The 22,536-nt window shown below is 40.6% G+C and overlaps 1 protein-coding gene across 1 annotated transcript; it reads right to left on the bottom strand.

The window, feature by feature from the left end:
* Positions 1-1,172: 1,172 nt before the first annotated feature.
* On the bottom strand, positions 1,173-22,536 carry wnt2 (wingless-type MMTV integration site family member 2). Its single transcript, XM_062420190.1, has 5 exons — positions 22,454-22,536; positions 21,200-21,420; positions 15,767-16,044; positions 14,871-15,135; positions 1,173-1,378 (listed from the first exon to the last, which is right to left on the bottom strand). Exons 1-5 carry the CDS (start codon positions 22,534-22,536, stop codon positions 1,173-1,175), a joined length of 1,053 nt encoding a protein of 350 aa, XP_062276174.1.

Genomic DNA, 22,536 nt, shown 5'->3' with positions numbered 1-22,536 from the left:
CACAGGTTCAGGAGGGCGCCTCTTGCCCCTCCTGATGCCCATATAAGTAGAATCCGTGTTTTTATTTTTCCCGGCATGCACCAAAAATTTTCAAGATGGCGCTGCCCAGATCCGAAACTATTGGCTTCCGAGCAGCAGTCCACAAACCAATGGGTGACGTCACGGATGGAGAATACGTCATCAATGCAGGACGTGACGGTTGAAAGAATGAAGATGAGCACAGATGTACATGGTTGGAGTAATCTGAACGGTTGGGAATAAATCGTATGTGTATATCAGGACTTAAAAACATTTTAATTAGCTTTTAGCACTAAAAACAAATCTGCCGTTTGTCTGACTGACATAATAACTGTGAGCGAGGTCCTGTTACCTTCTAACAGAAGTGACGAAGGCAGCAACAAAATCTGGGACACAAGAGGTCAGCCCGAGATACATAATAGAGACAGGTGTGAACAGAAATGTGTCTCAGCTGTCCAGCTATGATCAGATGACCAGAGACGTTAATGTCAGGTGTAAACAGGCTCTCTGGTTAAATCAGTGTTTCTTTGTCAGTCCAGCAGGATCCTGAAGTGAGTTTAAAGATGAAAAATAACGGAAATATCACTTTTAATAACTCACACCGAGCCAGTTTGCTTTCTGAAAACCAGGTTTCTGCATAGAAATTAGCCGTAGTATGAATCAGTTTGTGTTGATTGATATATATATTTTAAGATACATGAACAGCTCACTAATGTTAGTCATATAACCTACAACCAGCTGATGAAAGCTTCTATATTTTCTGCTCTATTAATCTGAAGTCTGGAAGCTATTTCAAGAGCGCAAGTGATGTGTTTTTACCGTCTCCTGATGTTTGGAATAAACGGAGCAGCAAAAAACACAGCGTGTCTGAACAAAGAAAGGAGCACTTCCTACTGATACTTCACTACATACTGTTAAGAGTGACAGCTGATCTTTGGGAAGGACAGTGCTGAAATAAAAAGGTGTCTCGCACCAAAGATGGAGTCACAACATCCTTTAAATCGTCACTTACAGCTCGATGACTGATGGTGAACATGTACAGATGCAGACCAGTTTGACAACCAGTACAGAAGCAGTAGTTTTGGTACCAGTAACTGCTGGTTTAACGTGAGCGAGCGGGTCGTTGGTGGCAGCGGCGGCGGCTCCCGGTGGTGTCACGTCTGGTCCTTGCAGGTGTGCACGTCGACCTGCTGGTGGCAGTCGCGGCAGTGCACGGCGCAGCACCAGTGGAACTTGCATTCGCACTTGGTGGTGCGGCTGACCCGCGACGTGTCGTAACCTCGACCGCAGCACATCACCTCGCATCCGTCCACGCCGCGAGACGTGCGGTTACACACCCGCCCGCCGGTCCCCATCGAACCTGGAGAGACACAGAGAGAGATCAGTGAGGTTTCAAGTGAAAAATTAAAGGCTCAATTCACCCAAATAACCTCTAACAGCATCTATTATTGCAGATTGTTTGATTTGATTTCTACTTTTCAGATTTCTGCCGTCAATCCAATACAAGACAGGTGAGTAGAGTTTTATTTGTGGTACTCAAAGCTGAAAAACGACATTATAAAACTGAACAGACAACTTGTTGATAATGAAAGCTGACCATAGAGAAGTCTGATGATTATCCAGAGTAAACAGAATACTTCATTTTTCCATTTTTTTTAAAGTGTAATTTTTCAAAGCTGAAGCAGCACAAACCAAATTCAATCAAAATAACAAATTTCAGCATCAATCTGGAAGAATAAAAAGTACCATTGTCTGCATGGCTGTAGGAGTATTTATGGGCTTTTTTGAGATGTAAGTGAACTACAGTGTATGTTGTGCAATGTGCATGCATAAAAACCATCCATCATCATTTCCCAACACATAAACTGGTGTTAATAAATAAAAGAGGAACTTGAGCATCTTATACATACTTCAGATGAGCGTACACATTTTACTACAGTTATTCAAGTGTGATTTAAGGTGGAGAATAAAAGTAGGGTGAGAGACAAAATCTAAAAATAAAAAAAAATTGTAGTTTCTTCACTACTTTTTCATTATCAGCAACTAAAAAAACAACAGAAAGTTCAAATCTTACATAAGGCACCTTTTTGAGTCAAATCTTCTGTTTTCCACACACACACACACACACACACACACACACACACACACACACACACACACACACACACACAGAGAGGGCCCAGTTTGAGATCAGATCAACTTAATTGCTCCTTGAGGCTAAATCACTTTGCAGCAGCAGCAGGATTTAACTGCTTCATTTCCCACTGAGCAAACATTAGGTTTATTTAGAGAATGAAAAAAACACATTTCTGTGACTAATGGAACAGTTTGACACCTACACTCACAATTATTCCAGAGGAAAAAAAAGGTAAAAGAGTCATGCTGGGAAACTACTTTGTACTTGACACATCTGAGAGAAAAACACCACAGAAAGAAGTGAAACATCGTTTTTGCAGTTTTCCATTAACACTCCAGGAGAATGAGGTTCATCTTTTATCAAAAATAAAAAAATCACCTTTATTGCATGACTTACAACTCTTCCTACTCATCTTTAATGTCCTCCTGCATTTTCGATTATCATATAAAGGCATGACTGCAAAAATGCATAAAATGGTTTATAGCATCATTATTCCTTACGGGAATGTGACACGCCAATCTGAATAGTTTAATTGGTTATCAGGAGCCAATGGGAGCGCAGTATATTGCGGGCAAGTACAGTGAAGATGAGACAGAGGTGGGAGAGAGAGTGAGGGGTGGAGTAGGTGGGGGTAAGACGATGAACGCTGGACGGAGGACAGATGAGAGATTGATGATAGGAGCCGTCAAGCCTGCACTCCCACTCTTCATCGGCTGTTCATTTTACAGGAGACATCCCATGGCCCACACACACACACACACACACACACACACACACACACACACACACACACACACACACACACACACACACAATCTCCTCGTACACTTTATGGGTAGACTGGCCTCACTGATAACGCAGACACTCACTTTCCCCCCCGAATGTCGCCCACACACACACACACACACACACACACACACACACACACACACACACACACACACACACACACACACACACACACACACACACACACACACACACACACACACACACACACACACACACACACACACACACACACACACACACACACACACACACTTTCTACCTCCACAAAAACACCCAGACTGTCTGTTTCAGGTGTTTGAGGAGGAACAGCAACTACTTCCTTTATCATAAAACTACAGAAGCCTGCAGAGGTCATTTTCATGTGAGAATTATCTCAACATAACAGTGTTTGCTTTGATCTTTTTTATATTAAAAATAGAGTCAGAAAGAATAGAAAATGCGTAAGCCGCTCCTAATGCAGATCGAAAGAAAGAAAATGTATTAAATGCTCAACAAAAAATGAAAATGTGCAAATATTTGGACAATTACTTAATCATTTCAGTCATTAATCAAATATAGTCTCAAACTTTTAACCCATCCAGATTGTTAAATGTGAAAATTCGCATTTTTTTAAACATACAAACAAGTTTAATATCTTTGGGTTTTGTCACCAATGACATCACCTCTTACCCTGGGAAAATCCAACGTGCATTTTCCACCGTTTTTATGACATTTTATAGACCGAATGATTCATCAGTCATTTGAGAAAATAATCAGTTTTGTCAGTTGCACCCTTTCATAAAAATCTTGATATGTTGTTTTTGTTGTACATCAATCTGTCAGAGATGAGTTTATGTTTGATGTGTTGCTTCTCCGCATCATCCGCAGGAATGTTGCAGGGACTTTTTCAGCAATAATAGCACGACTGTTATCTGCTGATGTCAAATATGAGCAGCAACAACGACAACAGCCTGCACACAATGTTGCATGTCTCATCATTTTAAATATTTACCACATCAGAATCTCAGATTTTGATCAAATAATCATAACAAAGACAGTTTGTGGCTTCATGTCGAGATTTCCTGATAATAACACAGCTTGTTGTGTCGGCTTAAAAGAATGAATCATTCTGTGTTTATGACAAAAAAAAAACGCGGTGGAATCAGCACCTCAGTGACACAGACACTGACAGCGTATTGTTACACTTCAAGGCTCTGATCATATCTGAGCAAAACCTGCAGCTCCAGAGAATCATTGTGTAATTTCGCGCTCTGCTGCTGCTGCAGCTGTTTATGACATGATGTTGTTTTGACGAGTGATTACAGCTAGCTAGTAAGTTAACTACAGAGCTAGCTGCAAATACCAGTAGTTTTGATTCAGTATAAGCTGTATAAATGTCTGCGTTCCCAAAGCTGTATGTTCCCTCAGTTTGATAATGAAATCAAGAATTTCACCTGTCTTTCAAGCATTTTAGGCAAATTAGGGCCTAATTTTGATGGGAGGAAAATGTCTTAGCCATGAGGGAACATAGGGTTGTGGGAACATGTGGGATGACCCCAAAATGGGAGTATTGGTTTCTAAATGCATTGTGTCAAAGGGGTTCAACTTCTATGATCCAAAGTGAAGTTTTAGGGAGTAGTGACGATGCATTTGGGTGCCCCATCAACTGGTGTTCAGCCTGTAAAAGCAGGTTTATTTCAATAAGTTGGTGTTAAAATAAAGCAACTATTGGTGCTTCTAAAAATGTGTGATGATGCAGTGCACAGTCCACAATCTGAGGACAGACCAGAGGACTGCAGGAGACCGACCCAGAGTCAGTGGTTAGCACTGTTGCCTCACAGCAAGAAGGTCTTGGGTTCGATACCCAGCTGGGCCTTTCTGTGTGGGCTTTGTATGTTCTCCCTGTGCTTGCATTGGTTTTCTCCCATTGTCATAAACGATGAATGATAGGTTGATATGATAGGCTCTGACATGGATGTGGAGTTGGTCCCCGGGTTGCTGCACAGTACTTAGGATGGGTTAAAAGCAGAGACCGAATTTCACTGTACAACTCTGTGTGTGTCAAATAAAGTACCTTTACCTTTACCATCCACGCCTAGATGCCCCAATACACAACATTTTTGATTATTATTTAATTATTTAAGTCATTAATTAATCCAAAATGCTGTAAGAAGCTGCTCAAATGAAAGGATTGAATGTTTCTCTCTTTTTTCAATACAATTGTACAACATAAAGTCTGGATTTTAGAGAGTTTATCAGACAAAAATCAACAAAGATGCCATCTTGGATTGATTGATTAAACTATGATTATGAAAGATGTAACTGATAGACTTGATATCTCTTCTAGTTTTGTTAGCGTCTTGAATTATAATCCCGAAAAACTTGATAAAACTCGTCCTGCAGCGTGTAAACCTCTGGGCTGCTGTGGTGCAGATGTTGAGACAGCAGAGGACGGTGCAGGTGTGACTGACTGTTACTGTCTGACTGTGAGGTTACTGAAGAAGAACGTGTGTGTGTGTGTGAGTCTCTGTGTGTGTGTGTGTGTGTGTGTGCGTGTGTGTGTCTCTGTGTGAAAGTGTGTGTATTCAGATGACTTCTCCTGTATAAATAAAGGTTCAGAAAAAATTACGAACTGGCTTCAAGAACCATCTCGAACATTGTCCTGGAATTTGCTCGTGTTTACATTCTGCTGCGCTCAGTGTGTGTGCACCGTCTCTGCACCATTCCCTCGCCAGGTAATATGTCTGGGCATGACCCTCGGCCCCGCCTCTCTCTGGCAGCGTGCCCGCCTGTCATCCGAGGTATGCCGCGATGCTAGGGGTGACATCACGGCCAGAGTCTTCCTCGCAGCTCTCTCTCTCTCTCTCTCTCTCTCTCTCTCTCTCTCTCTCTCTCTCTCTCTCTCTCTCTCTCTCTCTCTCTCTCTCTCTCTCTCTCTCTCTCTCTCTCTCTCTCTCTCTCTCTCTCTCTCTCTCTCTCTCTCTCTCTCTCTCTCTCTGCGTCTGCTTATTGAATTAAGATGAGGGGGCGCCGAGAGATGAGTTTAGCACCTGAGCCTCGCCGGGGCCGAGGGAAATTGATTTCACACTTTAAAGAGGCACAGAGGGGCCGTCTCACTATCTCTGTGGGCTCGGAGCCTGCATGTGTGTGTGTGTGTGTGTGTGTGTGTCCGTCTGTCTGTGAGAATGGGTTCAGTCTGTGTGTTTCCAGAATGATTGAGGGCGAGTTTGCATGTCTTTGAGCGCTTTCTCAATGTGTTTTGTGATGGAAGAGAGAAAAGAGAGTCTATTGCACAAAAGTGTGTGTGTGTGTGTGTGTGTGTGTGTGTGTGTTTCATGTGTGTTTGTTCACATCTTGCGTTTGGTGTGTCTGGGAGCGGTTTCAACATACAGTACGTGTCATGATTGAGAGCAGGTTTACATGCCTGACTGTGTGTGTGTGTCCCAAAGGAGCTGGTCTTTAGAGAGAGGGAAGCGAGTAAAGTTCTCATGAGGCCCAGTGTGTGTTATGTGTGTGTGTGTGTGTGTGTTACCTCTCCTTGCTTACATGTACACAGGCTGTAACGCCTTCATGTCTGCTGGGAAGCCTCGACTTGCTCCCAAAAGGGGCCCTGAGACCTCCAGAGGTCCTTCAAGAGGTTACACGGAAGACGATTTCAGCGGTGTTAAAGAATCTCTGAAAGCACGAGTTCATGTCGAAGTTTAAACCGAGCTACAGTTTGCTGAAAAGCTGAAATACGCTACGACATTTAAGCTCGGTTACCGACCTGTAAACGAGGATGTAACACAGCAAAAATTAAATAAGTCAAAAAAAAGAATATGCATTGTGAAGCTAGAAAAAGAAGCACGATATCAAGTGTTAACTAGCTGTGAGTTTTTAGCGTTAAAGGTTGCAAAAAAGTCAACGGATGTTATCAAACCTCTATTTTCTATCTACACTCTGAATGAAGACCATGTGTCTAAATATATATCGGAACAGCTTTAATTGACTCTTTAACGTTGCAGAAAATTAACTGATGCAAAAAAAAAGAAAATATGCATTGTGAAGCTAGAAAAAGAAGCACAATATAAAGCATCAACTGGCTGCCAAACTCAGTACTTGAGTGTTAAACTGAGTTCAAGTACAATATAAATTGAGTTTTTTGTGTTAATACATTAAAAGAAACATCAAATCTGTTAATATTACACCATATATTATAACACTAGAGTTCACTATTTTCTATCCACTGTCTCTGAATGTAAACCATGTGTCTCTGAACATATCTGAACAGCTTTAATTGACTCTTTAAGCTCATAAAACTCCTCTCAGTACCTTATAGACCATGACGGTGCCTTGAAAATCTGACCTGCACACAGAATGCACGTCATGATAAACTGTCCTGTGACTGAAAGCTCTCGACGTTTGATTCTCCGCAAAACATCAAACGCGATCCTTTGACTCTTAAAAGTCCTCGAGAGACGGACACTAAAGCTCGACTTGTTTTTGACTGTTGGATTAAAAAGTGTGAACCTGACGTCACCTGGAAGCTCCAATAAAAGATGCAGCAACCCACCTGAGAAGAAGTACAGCTGTAATGATTAGTCCGTTAATCGATTAGTTGAGTTTCACCAGATTATTTATTGTAATGATAGTTTAATCGTTGATTTTTGGGTTTTTTAAATATAATGTTCAAATTCTCTGATTCCAGCTTCTCAAATGTGAATATTTTCCAGTTTCTTTAGTTTTTAATTATAATAAACTAAATATATTTGAGTTGTGGACTGTTGGTTGGGACTAAAGATGAAATTCAGGAATAAGTGATCAGCTTTTTTTCATAATTTTCTGACATTTTATATTAACCAAAACAACTATTTGAGAAAAAAGTCAATGAAAATAATAATGAGCTGCAGCACAAATCAGAAGATAAAATGGTCAAGCTTACAAATGCAATTACAATTTTTTATTATTGATTATTCTATTGATTTTCCATTCATTGTTTATCCTGTAAAATGTCAGAAAATAGTGAAAGATGCACAACACAGGTTCCCAGAGTCTTGTTGGAATTAGTTTTGTCCAAATCAACAGTCAAGAGCCTGAAAATGTTCAGTTTACAATGAATTAAAAACAGCTGATCCTCACGTCTGAGAAGCTGAAGCCAGAAAATATTTGGCTTTTTTTTACCTAATAAAAGTTAAAATAGTTGCTCTGTTCTTGGTCTATTTTTTGAGCTCTAACTTTTGGACCTTTGGCTCAACCAAGATGTTGACAGCACCACGTTCTTCTGGGGAAAATGTGGTTTTTATGTGTTTATCTTACGTTGATCATCCTGGCACTTTTAGTTGCACAACATAATATTTGGTAAAACCGTAGCTGTGAGGAAGCTTGAACTGATTATTTGAGTTTCAAAAAAGAGAAATTTAACGTAGTCAGAAGCAGAAAGTCGACATTAGACCACAGAGCAGCGTCTCACACACACATGCTCCTAACACACTGTAAACTTCCCCTTTGTGTGTGTGTGCGTTTGTCTTGTATTGTGTTGTGTTGTGTGATCCAACCTGCCCCAAAATATGCCTCCCCTCGCTGGGCAAGCATGCCCTCGAGTGTGTGTGTGTGTGTGTGTGTGTGTGTGTGTGTGTGTGTGTGTGTGTGTGTGTGTGTGTGTGTGTGTGTGTGTGTGTGTGTGTGTGTGTGTGTGTGTGTGTGTGTGTTTTCATTGGTGGTGATTTATAGTGATGTGCGGTGCTCTAAGGTTTCAGCCTACAGAAGTGTGTAATGGGTCTTAAACTGGCTGACACCCGATCGCCACGGATCATCTGCTGCCTGAGAGGCATCCAGATCCACTCGAACACACACACACACACACACACACACACACACACACACACACACACACACACACACACACACACACACACACACACACACAGACACATATACACACCTCAAACTCATACACCTTCTTTTCTTCATCTTTTCTTTCTCACACAGTTTTCATACACAAACATTTTCTCTTTCTCACACTCACTGTCTTGTTCCAGGACACATATATAGAATTTATGACATGTTATATAATCGTAGACGGATCCACCCACCGTCTCTCTGACACTACTGATGAGAGAAGAAGAAGTGTAAAGAACAGAACAGGAGGAAGAGTTTTACATGCTGATATCAGAGCTGCAGCGTCAATTCAAGATGTTATTTTTTGATGTTAGAAGTTTGATACATCACTAAGAAAATACAAAAAGTTAGCAGAGCCGGCGTTGACATGACGATTCACACACACACACACACACACACACACACACACACACACACACACACACACACACACACACACAAAGATCCACATCGTCTAAAAGTATAAGACTAAGGCTGCAAACTAACAATTGTTTTCATTCACAGTTAATCTATCAAATATTTTCTGGATTAAGCGATTACTCATTTGTTTTTATAAAATGTCAAACACTGTTTCCAGAAAGCTCAACGTGAAGCTCTTAAACGTCTCATTTTGTCCCGACCAACAATCCACAAGCCAAAGATATCTGAAGTCTCACAGTGTGCCATTTGTCTTTAATTATTTGCTTTTAAATAATAATCGAGTCAAATAATAGCTTAGCTAGGACATCGGTCTCTGGCTTGATTCTCAACTTTGTTTAAAGCTCCATATTGACTCAGTGATAAAGAAAATAGAATATTATATATTTTATTAACTGTTTCACACAAACAAGTCAGGAAAATAATGAATTCAAAGGTGATATTACTAATACTAGAGTATGCAGATTTTCTATAAAAATACCTCAGAAATAAATCTCCGTCCTTTTAATGTAGTTCATTAAAGTCTCTATAGGTTTAATAGTTTAAAGGTGTCCTTATAGACCTTATCCTGTCCTTATTGCTACTCTGGTTAACACCTAAATCTAAAAGACACTTTCACTTCTTGCAATTCATTTTTAAACGCATTTTCTTCAACTATCCTTCTTACTTTAATTAACTTTTAATCTCCTATACTGTGGATCATTGTAAAGCCTCTAAGGCACGCTGAGTATCCTTTTTTTCCTCGTTCCTAGAATTTCTCAAAAGCAAAAAGTGACGACGTGCTTTAAATTTAAAACTCCGACTGAAAGAAAAAAAAAACCCTGCCCAGCTCACTTAGATATGTTACCCGCCTTTCATTTCTATTCTCTTTGTACGAATCTTCAAACAACTTGCTCTTGTTTCTGATTATATCTGAGATAAATGTATGGTTATGGAGTATATATACTGTATGTGTTTTGGTATTTTTGGGGGGAATCACAGGGTTTGGGAGTGGAAACAAGATGGTCCATCTCAAGGAGTTTCTCTTTTTAATAAAATGTGTTTGATATTCAGTTTACTGTTACAAAAGGATTAAAGAAAGCAGAAAATATTCACATTTAAGAAGCTAGAATGAGGGTTTAACCTTTTTTCTTAAACAAAAAGAGATTCAAAAAGACTCGAATGATCAATAATCACAATAGTTGGCCGTTAAGTTTTGGGTCAATTAACTAAATAAATAATCACTGCAGCTCTAAATAAATAACATTCCTCTGTGAATAATGCAAAAACAAAACTCAATACAGATTGCAGCACCTTCACACGAATCACAAGCACTCACACACAAAGTAAAATAAGTTAATAATGAAGTAAATAATCATAATTTTCTATTATGCATTTTCCGTGATAAATTCTAGATAAAGATCAGGCATGACGACTCGAGGTGAGAGCAACATCCTGCTTCTTTTTTTTTTTTTTTTTTTTTTTATACAGTGCAGATATTTGTTGCTTTCTGCTCATATTCTTGTTTATTTCCTGCAATAAATTACAAGTAGCTGCTCCAGGATACGTATAAATCACTGAGACTGTAATTCTTTGTAGATTTAATAGGCTATTGCCATATTTCAACATTTTTATTACCTTCTCAGTACTATGTGAGCGAGGCCAACAACAGCACAAACCTATACTGCAGTGACTGATAACATGATATTAAACTACTAAACCTAATTAGCAGGAAGATGTCTGAATCTTTACAGACGATTTCAATAAACTCCTGCAGAAGATTGCAGCGCTGGAGACAATAAACCCATTTATAGAAGTGAATGAACTATGCAGGAACTTTACCACGGACTCAAAACAGCGGTGAACATCATACCAATACACGGCTAGTTAGCACCAACGAGACGATCGAGAAACAGGAGGGCTGTGTACCGGATAACAAATCTACAAGTGGTAATCCTCCTTGGAGCTCTCCTGGTGTAAAGCCTAAGAGTAAATCACTTCACTGTGAAATGGGAGGACGAGTAACAGGCAGAGCCCAGCGCCCTGAGATTTGTGATGCAACCGGCTGGCCCGCATTATCGTCCAGGCAGAGCGGGCCTCTTTCAACCCTTCTGCTCTTAGTAGTACGTGGACAGCTACGAAGAACCTGCAAGAATTAGCAACAAAACGAGTGTGCAACTGGAGAACACATTTGTTCCGCTGTTGCAGGACCATGAATCCACATCTGACGACCTGGATAACCTCTCATCTTCACACAGCAGGGGGGGGGGGGTAAGAACTGAGAGTAAATCAGAAAAAGGAAGAGTCTACAGGGGGAGAAGACGTCCACTGGGCCTCAAACTCTGTGGGTGACTTTAGCGGTAAAAGATGTAAGAAGCATGTGCGGTAAAAAGAAACACCCACCAAAATACTCTTAGTTTTCTCAAAGATCTGGTCTCTAACATGACTGAGAGAATCCTGCATATCGTGGCTGTCCACATCCAACTGTGAAAATCATCATAGTGCACACAGGGACCAATGATGTTGTGAAACAGTCTTTAAGTACTGAGACGAGACTTTATTGACCCGTTGAACAGTCAGCTGAGGTGTTTATCAGTGGTCCTCCACCACCAGGTCCGAAGAGGAGTTGAGAGATTCAGCAGATTTTTGGCTTGAACGTAGCTCTCAACTGCATGTACTGTTCATTCACTGCACTTTTATTGACAAATTTTAACTTTTTCAGGGACCGCAATCATCCTTTTAAAGGGCAGATGGACTTTGCCTTAACTAGTCAAGAGTCAAATTGTTTATCTCTAACCATTTTACATCCTGCATCCCTCTGCCAAGGACAAGAGGAATCAAAAGAAGGAGAAGACATAACAAAATGTGGTAGAAACTTTGAAAGAGAGCCACCTCAGCCACCGCCTGAAGAGACCTTTAAAACATGAGGGACATCAGAGCCAAAAGGAAGATGAGTCTCCAACCCCCTTTCACCTTCTTCACCCCCCCCCCCCCCCCCCCCAACAAACCCCATCCAGGTCATCCTCTCATCTCCAGTCACTCTTTCTCCCTTCCTTCTTCTTGGAGTTTACAGACCAGATTAAAGATTTCTCTCCCCTAAACCCCTCTTTTGGCGTCCACCTCCACCAAATCCTCGGCCAGTTTTGACATAATCGTCACGGTAATCACGCCCACTCCTTCCATTACATCATCTGAATCATCTTCTTGTCTCTCCAGCCAAATACAAGCCCAGCACACCCACTTATTTGTGTACAAAATACAGCAAGCTCTGACTGATATCTGCTGGGTCCCGGCTGGAAGGCTGATGGCTCTCATGACTCATTCCATGGACAAGCTGGGGCCCAATGTGCCACTTTCCTAAAATCCTGTCTTAATAGGTAATAGAAAAAGGGTTGTGAACCTGCAAAGAAACAGGAAGCACCCAACCGATTCTGCAAATTCATCAAATTTAGCATCCGTTCCTTGTCAGCCACAGCCTGTCCCAAAAAAACAGGTCAGATAATGCTTCTAAGACTCTAAATCTACCTTTAAATGTCAGGTCTTTGTCAGGAAAAACACTTTATTCAAGCATAATCTTGATTTTATGATTTTAAAACTAACTTTTTAAAACTCGGTTAGATCAAGATAACAGTGCAGCTGTTCCGATCGAGTCAACACCTCCGAACTTCAATTTTATGAGTGATGCAAGAGTGTATGAGAAAGGAGGGGGAGTTGCCACCAATGCAAATGAAAATGAAGCTCTTCAGTTGAATTCCTCTACTCGAGCTATGTTCCTAAATATCTAAAGACCACCTCGATAAATGCAACCTTTCTGATGATGAACTGCTGTCTATTGACTTTTGACTGTGTAGCTGATGTTGGTGATTGTAACATTGATGTTGACAACGCCCCGGAACAAAAGGACTAAATGATTTATTCCTTTGATTGTACTATCTCCATGCACTCACATGTTCAAACCGAGGTAATCACAAAACAGCACATCAATAAAAAACGCTGATGAAATATTTATTACCCCCGCCCTCTGTTGGATCTCAATCAATAATAATCTTGTAGATAATTTATATTCTAAAGTGTAATTGATGCCATTGCAGGTATAAAAGTGAGTGAGGTCTGAACACAGTTAAAGCTCTTAATAAATCATTTTTCTTTTCTTCTGAAGGCAACGTTTCAATCTGTAAGATCTATATACCTCGGGGCAAATGTGAAAGAGCAACGTGCCATTTCTTGTACAGGCAGCAATCTATTCAAATTAAATCAAATTAAATCAAATCAAATCATTATCACCTGTTGGTCAGCAAGCAGCAGGGAAAACAAACACCAGATGACGATTGTAGCTTTTCCAAAAAACTAGGACAGTTTGGGGAATTATCTTTCAAGATCTTATGTATCCCTACTGGAATAAGATAAAAAGAAGCCCCTTTGATCGTGAACCTATTTGGCACACTGACACACACCAAAACACTGACAGCTGATAAACCACATTGGAACTAGTTCTGTTGTATATGTGCAACGCCAAAGCAAAGGTTGGGCAGGTTCGGGTGCCAAGAAGACAGCTGTACCTGCTGGAGGTTTTCGGGAGACGTGATTCGACCAAACATCTGTGATCAAGCATTTAATAACCCTCATGACCATTCAGTTCACACTTCGTAGGCATGTTCACGCCAGCCGACCGTGTTTGTTGAAGTGGTTCAGTTGAACTCTGAAGGATTTACTTTTTGGGTTTGGTTCATTTGGCCTGGTGAGAAAATACCGTAATCCTGTTTCAATTCAAGCGGAAACCAAATAGCGTGTCAAATCTCAGACCTTTACACCAAGAGACCAAAAAGTAATATAAACGTTGAAGTTAACACTGGGCCAAATTAAAGTGTTTTATATGTTCTGGTTACATATTCTGGTTGTTTCAGGAGCATTTAAATGACAATATTTCAGCATGTAGTTTGGACCTGATTAAAAGTGGCTTAAACGGATATTTGATATCAAGTGATAGCGCTTAATGTAAGAAGCTTCACTCAACTGATAAACCAATGGAGAATTATCAAAGTCTCTGCGGCTTTATAGAGGTTTATAGAGCTTTATAGCGAGTTTCAGCTCATTGTTTAGCTGTCTGGTTGCAAATTTAATGTTTTGGTTCGATCTCAGCGCTCTAATAGAGTCATCTTCAGAGAAAAAGCTGTAATAAAAGCCACTGTACACTACCAGCTCAGCACCTAACAAGAAACAGACAGTTAGCTGTAGACTAGCTGGTGAACATAGTGGAGCATTTAGCAGCTAAAAAGCCAGATCTTGCCCTCAGGAAGTTGGTAGAGAGTAAAAACAGAGCTAAAAGAGAGTGAATATTGGACTCAGGTGGGCAGAAACATGACTCCAAATGAATGATAGTGTTTGTCTGTAACTGTCTGATGTGGAAATATGCAGCTGTTTGCAAACCAGTATACAACATATCAACTTAAAAGATGGTGATATGTCAATGTTGCATTCACAGCTTGTTTTCGTCGCCCCCAAGTGGCCAAAAATTCAGTTTTTAACTCAGACATCTAAATCAATAAATCAATGCTTGCTGGGAAATCAAATATTTAAAGGTAGGGATAGGAAGCGATCAATTCAGTGAGTGATCCTCTTCTCAGACCCTGTGGTATATTAAAGCTTAAAAAAAGACTAAAATGTTGTTTACCTGACTCGTGGTCACGTATGCAGTAGTCTGGCGAGTCCTCGAAGTACACCAGGTCGTTCTTGCTGGGTCGTTTGAAGTGTGAGTGTGCAGCGGTGAAGCCGGTGCCGTACTGATTGACGGCGACCTGCACCGCGCCGTTGTACCTCTTGCGGAGATGCTCGCCGGTGCGTCTGAAGTCGGCCATGGCCAGCCAGCAGGTCCGGACGCTGCACGACCCGCTCACACCGTGACATTTACACTCCAGATTCATGAAGCGCTTCACCGCCTGGGGAAGACAATAGGGAGTAGGATTAGGACAAAGTGTGTGTAGACTTTAAGCATCACATTTAATGAACAACAGTTATTATTAGGCATCAACACTGACAACATAATGATTTTTACATATTTTAACCCAATTATCAACAAAGGGAATATTTATATATGACTTTAATCATTTTCAAAGCTTACTTTCAACGCCACTACTACTCATTCTTATATGAATTAAGTCTTATATTCAACAATAACAACAGATCTTAAATGTCTCACATACAATTTAATGATTGGAAATCCCCAATATGCAGATTTGAAGCTACTTTGTTAAATGCAAATCTGAGCAAAATCAATGCAGGTAAACTACATTTATCATTAACCAACAACCAACTGACTGTGTAAAGGTGTTTTTTGTGCTTAATACAAGTTCATATTGGGTTGTTGAATTATTTGAATACTTACTGCCAAACAACGATGAGCATTTTTATAGATTTAAGTTACATTTTTGCATAACTCAAGATTTAGACTATTTTTCTTCCTCTTCCACAACTGTAAAATTAAACCAACCTTTCAGAAACATAATGCAATCTCTAAATCATTTCAGTATTTCCTACAGGTGTTCAGTTCTCAGGTCTGCGCCTCCTCACCTTCCTGCCAGCTCGGTTGTTGTGCAGGTTCATCAGCGCCCGGGCGTCCCTCTCCTTCCTCTCTTTGGCGTCAACGAAGGCCTGGCTGAAGCGCATGGCGTGCTCCACGTGGTCACTGCAGCCGCCCCAGTCGAAGGAGCCCTTGGAGTCCCTCGACGAACCCTTCTTAGTGGGATCGCACGAGCAGGAGTCCAGCTCGCCTTGGCTGCAGGCTCGTGCTAACGTGTAAACCACACCGGCCGAGGAGATGGCGTAGACGAAGGCCACCTCGCGGCTGCCTGAGAGGAGAAGAGGAAATGTTGGAGTCATGGAAGCCCACACATGAAACAAAACCAGGTATTTTCTTGTTTTTCATGTCATATTTTGCACGATTAATAATTAATTAAATAAATAAACTTTGCATCCTACAAAACAAGGAACAGAGCTACACTTTGAGGTCAGAGGTTAACACTGTATTCTTTGTACAAACACTAGAAAGCATTCAGACTAGTAAAGAAAAATCATCAGCACAGGTACTGGTACACTTCTCTACATCAATAAACTCTACTGATGTAAATCAAACATTACAGTTTTATCTCTTATTGATCTGGAACCTGGCGTTTCCCGATACAGGCAGACTGACGGCAGAATAAAGCCGCGATAAACCGAAAGATCCTTAAAATGTTTGGCCACCGCTGCTACCTGTATGACCCGTGTTTGTTGTTGTCTGCTAGAAGCTTTTATTTCTTGCGAGGCATGAAATAAAAAACGCTTCATCTACCTCCAACTGCTAACATTTACCAGCAATGCCCTGATAGAAATTCCTTATCTCCCTCTGCATGTAACTGATGAGAGATCTGAGAGGGATCAAAGGTTGAGACAGGCCAAGTGTGTGTGCATGTGTGTGTGTGTGTGTGTGTGTGTGTTTAACCACTACTACAAAGTCTTGACACTACAGTGCATGCACATGCAGTGACAGCAATAAAATATGTGGATGTTTGATGTTTAGGGCTACAGCTCAGGATTATTTTCATTAGTTGATACATTACTTATTCAATGCATGAATCATTTCCTCCATAAAATGTCAGAAAATAATAACGTGTCATCTGAATCAGAATTTATCATCAAACGTCTCTAAACTCTAACTTTCCTGCCGTCATAATGAAACCTGCAGTATATTAAATGAACGTCTGTTACATTGAAGTTGTTGCCAATTGGGTTCACAAAATGCTGATTAAGTCTATCAGCACCAGATAAATCTCTCTGTATTTCACAGTATAGCAGATGAATGCATATTGTGCATGCTGTACGGGCAGAGCATGCACAATACAGACTTCAGGTTAGCTGAGCTGCTAAATTGAATAATAATTATTTAATAGTCCAGCTCGTCTAGATTTTCCAAATGTTCCGATCAATCAGACTGAATGGTGCAAATTCTGATAGTGAAACGAGTCATTTTGGGGCAGTTGTGAGATGGAGTAGGTCACGGCGGAGCCTGTAATGTCAGCGTGTGTCTACAGTGTTTTTGTAATTACTCTCACTGCCAGAAGGGGGCGACAGAAGTCCTGCACTGCAGCTTTAATGTGAAAGACTCTTAGTCGATAAAAATGACAAATCTAAGTGACCTTAAGTTATGACAATGTGCTCAAAGCAACAGGCGTTATGTGAGTTATTGGTGCCCTTCGTTTAGCCTGTCAGGCTACATACAAGATTTATTTTTGGGCTTTTTATGCCTTTATTCAAACGGTAGCTGGCAGAAAGGCCGATAGGAAGCAGGAGAGGGGGGAACGACCTGCAGCATGGCCGGATATGAACCTGGGACGCTGCGATTATGTGGCATACGCTCTAACCACTCGACCACCAGGGCGCTCCTGGTGTGCACTTTTAGAAAACGGTGCTGTTATGACATTATCCATCATCACAGTTATAGTCTTTAAGATTTCAATCTCCTGTACTTACACAGGTGGAAATGGCAAGTGTGTTTTTAATGTCACAGGTCCTACAGTTTCTGATAGAAATGACACCTGCATCAAATACTGGGGAGGCAAACATTGAATTGATTGATTAAGACACATTAATGAAATTGTCTTTTGTATTAAATAAAATAAAATAAAGGCATGCACCAGTCCTTCCGCATCACCTGAAATATGTGCACACATCATTTTCTGTGAATCCCTTTCGACTGAGCATGCAAACTGTATCCTGTACAGGAAAGCCGGACTCTGCCACAAACAATGAAAACTACTGTATAAAGAGACAAATGAAAAATCCTGGAACGGCAGTTGCTTAAAAAATGCCGACCAAAAGTAGATTGATAGAATGATAATCATAAGGTTTATAACGTTAAACATATGGTGTCACTGTGGTTGGTGAAACTAAAGTTGAACTAGTTGAAGCAACACATGATTTCATTGTATCTCCCCACCTCCAACCCCAATATGAAACCAAGTCTACAACCTTTCCAAAGACAGATAAAAAGGATATAATACATATTATAATGTGAGATAGAACAAACGATGGAAATCCTCACTTTACAAATATTAGACACTTAATCCCAATTCATCTTTTAACAGGAATGGACATATTAATGCAAACAACACTGCCAGGTATTGAATCTCAATACAAACCCAATAAAATACCCCAAAACTGTCAAGAACTGAAGGCTGCTATTGGATGTCTGGTTTACTCATTAAAGGATCAAACAGTTTCTGATTCTAATCAAAATTTCCGCCTTAATCTTAGACTCAATTTATGAAGTTAAAGTTCTTGTATAGCTGCTTGAGTTCAGAAAAACATTTGAGAATTTTGCAGAGAAATTGGTTTATTTCTCAAATTAAGGTATGAAAAAACAATTGTTGCAGTATCCGTATTGAAACTACAGTCACTTCTGTGTGTGTGTGTGTGTGTCTGTGTGTGTGTGTGTTTGATGCATGATCACTCCCGGTCCAGCAGCTAAGTTGAGCGTGCCTAACAAGGTTAATGAGGAGAACGCTGAGAGAACACGACACCAGAGAGAGAAAACTCCTGTGTAATTGTTTGAAATTAGCCCGCTGACATTGACAATAAGGAGCTCCGGGGACGAGGGGGCCTCGGCGTGCCGTGATAATGCTGTGTGACACGTCCGGGGGCCCGGCTGGGAGGTCTGAATACCACACGGCTGATTAGAGGCCTCGACATGAAACGGAATAAGTCGAAGGATCCGCCTCGCAGGTTAAGTCTCAGAGCATGGGAGAGGAACATCAGTGCTTGCAGATGATCCTCCAGTGGCAATAAAAAAAAAAATGTAAAAAAAGATTATGACTTGTTATAACATGTCCTCAAAAGGAGATGACTGATTTTAGCTGCTCAGACACAGAGTGGCACGTTTAATTTGACAGGATGCATCTGTCCGACGCTCACATCTGTCACAGGCAGCGACAGGCAGCTTATTGCTACTCATTACTTGTTAATCATTTCAATCCCTGACGCTGCTGATCGCACTTTACTGCCTGGGAGAAGTCATTTGTCACATTCTTCATAACATTCATTTTCCACTACAACTCCCCCCCCCCGCAAAAAAAAAGTGACTTTTTTTCTACTCTCCACTTGTAAAACTGGACCATAAATCAAGTCTTTTCTTCAGCAAGTGATCAGAGAAGATAAACAGTGCCGGTGACCCGATGAGGATCTTGAAAGTGGCGAGGTTACTTTTATTTGGAAAAAGTCAGCGTTTCTCTCTTAAACGAGCTGAGTGGAGAGTAAATCACTAACTGAGACAGTAGCTAAGTGAACCTAAGAAAAACACAAACATCACTAGGATGAAAGTGAACTTTTATTATAAGTTATCGCTAAAATTAAAATCAATTAATCGATTAATAAAATGTCAGAAAATTGAGAAAAATGTGGATAACAGTCTCAAGAATCTAAAGTGAACTATTCAAATTGATTGGCTTGCTGAACAATACAAAATTACCCAACATATATGATTTTTAATAAGATAAAAGAGCGAAAAGATGAAAATCACTTCATTTGAGATGCTGGAAGCAACAAATCTTTGCTTAAAAAGGGTCTTAAAATTATTGATTTGCATCAAATTTGAGGCCATTTAATTTTGCATCCATTGACAGATTGGTTCAACTCTTAATCTGTGCACCAGAAGTCATAATATCACTAAATTATAATAAAGTATTGAGTAGCATGAAGCCCCGCAACGCAGGAACAAACTGGCAGAGAAACCAGTCGACTGCACCGATGTGATAAATGTACAATTGTAAAGTGAGACGAGGTGTGGAATGTGATCCAACCTCTGTGAAAAAAGAACGTATATCTGCGAGCGGACGGATCTATTACCCAGAAAGCTTCGGTGTCGCAGTAAATCTACCCAACGCTCTGAAAACCCAGCAATCGTTTGGATTTGTCAGCATTAAGTTGATGCTTATGGTTCGTGTTTGTCACTGAGAGCAGATCGCTGTGCTGTAACACACACACACACACACACACACACACACACACACACACACGTAACACACACACACACACACACACACACACACACACACACACACACACACACACACACACAAAAAGGTGCCAGCAGCAAACAATGACCTGGAAACACAATCCAGCATATAGTGTAGCAGTCAATCCAGTCACTCACTTTCTATTATTAGTAATGCAGTGTGTTGAAGGCACCTGACGGCCCCCGAAGCCGTCATATCATGAATAAGATGCTTTATGTTCACTTGTGCATCTAATATCATTTACTGCAGGGGGGGAGATATAATGTAGCTGTAGTCATCGCAGCATTATCTCAATACTGATATGTTGATGACATTTACTAAAATATTCAAAATCAGTTTAAAAAGTTACACACACAACACCGACTCATGATTCTGAATGTTTTCCGACCATAAAATCTTGACTTCTTCTAATACAGGTTCAGATGTGTTAAAATGTCACTTCTCATCCATTTAGAGATAACATCTATGAACCAACTCAATATGAGAAGAGACAATATAAATACGGAGACAATAAGTGATCATTTAATTTGATATAAATGTAATCTGATGTCTGACTCTGCAGACATAATTCACGGAGACAAAGTGAAGCAGGTATTTAAGATGGAGATTTGAACAGACTTGACTATAACATCTGAAACATGAAAAATTAGCCATGAATGATGGAATTCTCTATTTACTAATCCCTCAACCCCTCCCCCGCAGAAAACCTGTTCAACCTTCATTTCTCTCTAGCCTGTCTTACTGAGGGTCGGAGGTCAACTACAGAACACCAGCACTGGAGCTGAGAGGGGGTCAGGGGCTTTGCTCATGGACACTACAGTAGGCAGGACGCTTAGTGCACATGAGGGTTTGATAAGAAGGACCGCTCCTCACTGATGATTTAAAAACCTTAATAGTTTAAAATGAGACCTTCTAGGCTTGAGTAAAAGTAATTCTTAATGTTCCCTCTACTCACTGCGTAGCAACAGGCGTCCAAACAGGTTGTGGTCTCTGGCCGTGGTGTTGCAGTTCCAGCGGTGGTTGCGGAACTGGTGCTGGCACTCGGTGATCCAGTCCTTCATCCCGGCCCCGATGGCCTGCATCACTTTGGGATGCTGGCGGCACAGCTGGCGCTGCTTGTTCACCAGACCAGGGATGTTGTCGCACATCACCTGAGAGCCCAGGGTGCCCATGTACCTGCAGAAAGAGAGGAAGTAAAGTTTATAAAAATGGGATAAAATATGTGCAAATGCATCTTTGTTCATGTGTCGACAGAAGGCTGGAAGACGGGTGCAGAATCTGTTCACTGACTTTTTTTAAGATCTCAGAGAGAGAAAATTGAGAAAAATGCTGAACCTATCCCTCTCTACAAAAGTGCAAATATCTTGATATAAGCCTGCACTCCCATGTACCTGCAGAACAAGGTGATGAAAGACTGGAAGGGTGCAGTTTGCAGGCTTCACAGATTTTCTTAAATGATTACAGACAGAACAGAGCAGAAATACACTTAAAAAGAGTTCAGGAAACTCATCTGTCAAAATAACATCTCACTATCATAGGAAATATGAAAAGTTTACCTCAAAGTTGGAAACAGAACCTTTGCAAATATTCATTAAAGATTAAAGAGAAAACCAGCAAATGAAGAGAAATTGAATTATATCAAATGACTTTATTTTGGAAAGGTATCTCTCCAAATATTCAGCCTTCAACAACCTGCAAAAATACAGTTGAAAGCCTTGGAGGGAATTTTGACACTTAATCTCTGTGAAATTTCTCACTCACAGAAGAAGAAAAGAAAAAGGCAGTTATGAAACAGTTTCGAGTATAATTTCGACATTTTATGGGTATTTATTTAACAATAATCAAACACAGGAGAGGATAATTACACTCGATATCATTTCAAACAAGTCACATGGACTATTTTTCCTGCCTGCAGACGTTTTGCAGCCCAATTGGAGCGCTTTTTACGCGTCTCAGACCTGACTATGGCTGACCAGTGCGTATCAGTTTTATAGTGATTTCTGTGTGGTGCCTAATGTCTGGAGAGCAATGTTTTGTGCACATGTATGCCGAGTTTGCACTACGAGAAGTAACAATAAACTTGAACTTGAAACATCAGTTTAATTTGAATGCCATGCACTCATGCGCACGAGCTTTTTCAGTTGCATTTCAATAAAACGATGTGGGGGGAAAAAGAAAAGAAAAAAGAAAAAAAGTGTGCAGTACTTACCACCAAGACGCATCGACCTCGGCCGTCAGCCAGCAGATTGCTACAGATAAATAAAAACATATTCCACTTGGCAATAAGTTCAT

This window comes from Scomber scombrus, chromosome 6, assembly GCF_963691925.1.
Source record: "Scomber scombrus chromosome 6, fScoSco1.1, whole genome shotgun sequence".
NCBI classification, from domain to species: Eukaryota; Metazoa; Chordata; class Actinopteri; order Scombriformes; family Scombridae; genus Scomber; species Scomber scombrus.
This window is presented reverse-complemented; position numbering and strand designations above follow the sequence as displayed.

Coding starts and splice junctions, on each gene's coding strand:
- wnt2 (XM_062420190.1), bottom strand. CDS start 22,536: ATGAACTTATTGCCAAGTGGAATATGTTTTTATTTATCTGTAGCAATC. Junction 21,421..22,453: donor GAGGTCGATGCGTCTTGGTG/GTAAGTACTGCA, acceptor CTCTTTCTGCAG/GTACATGGGCACCCTGGGCT. Junction 1,379..14,870: donor CATACGTGACCACGAGTCAG/GTAAACAACATT, acceptor GTGTCTCTCCAG/GTTCGATGGGGACCGGCGGG.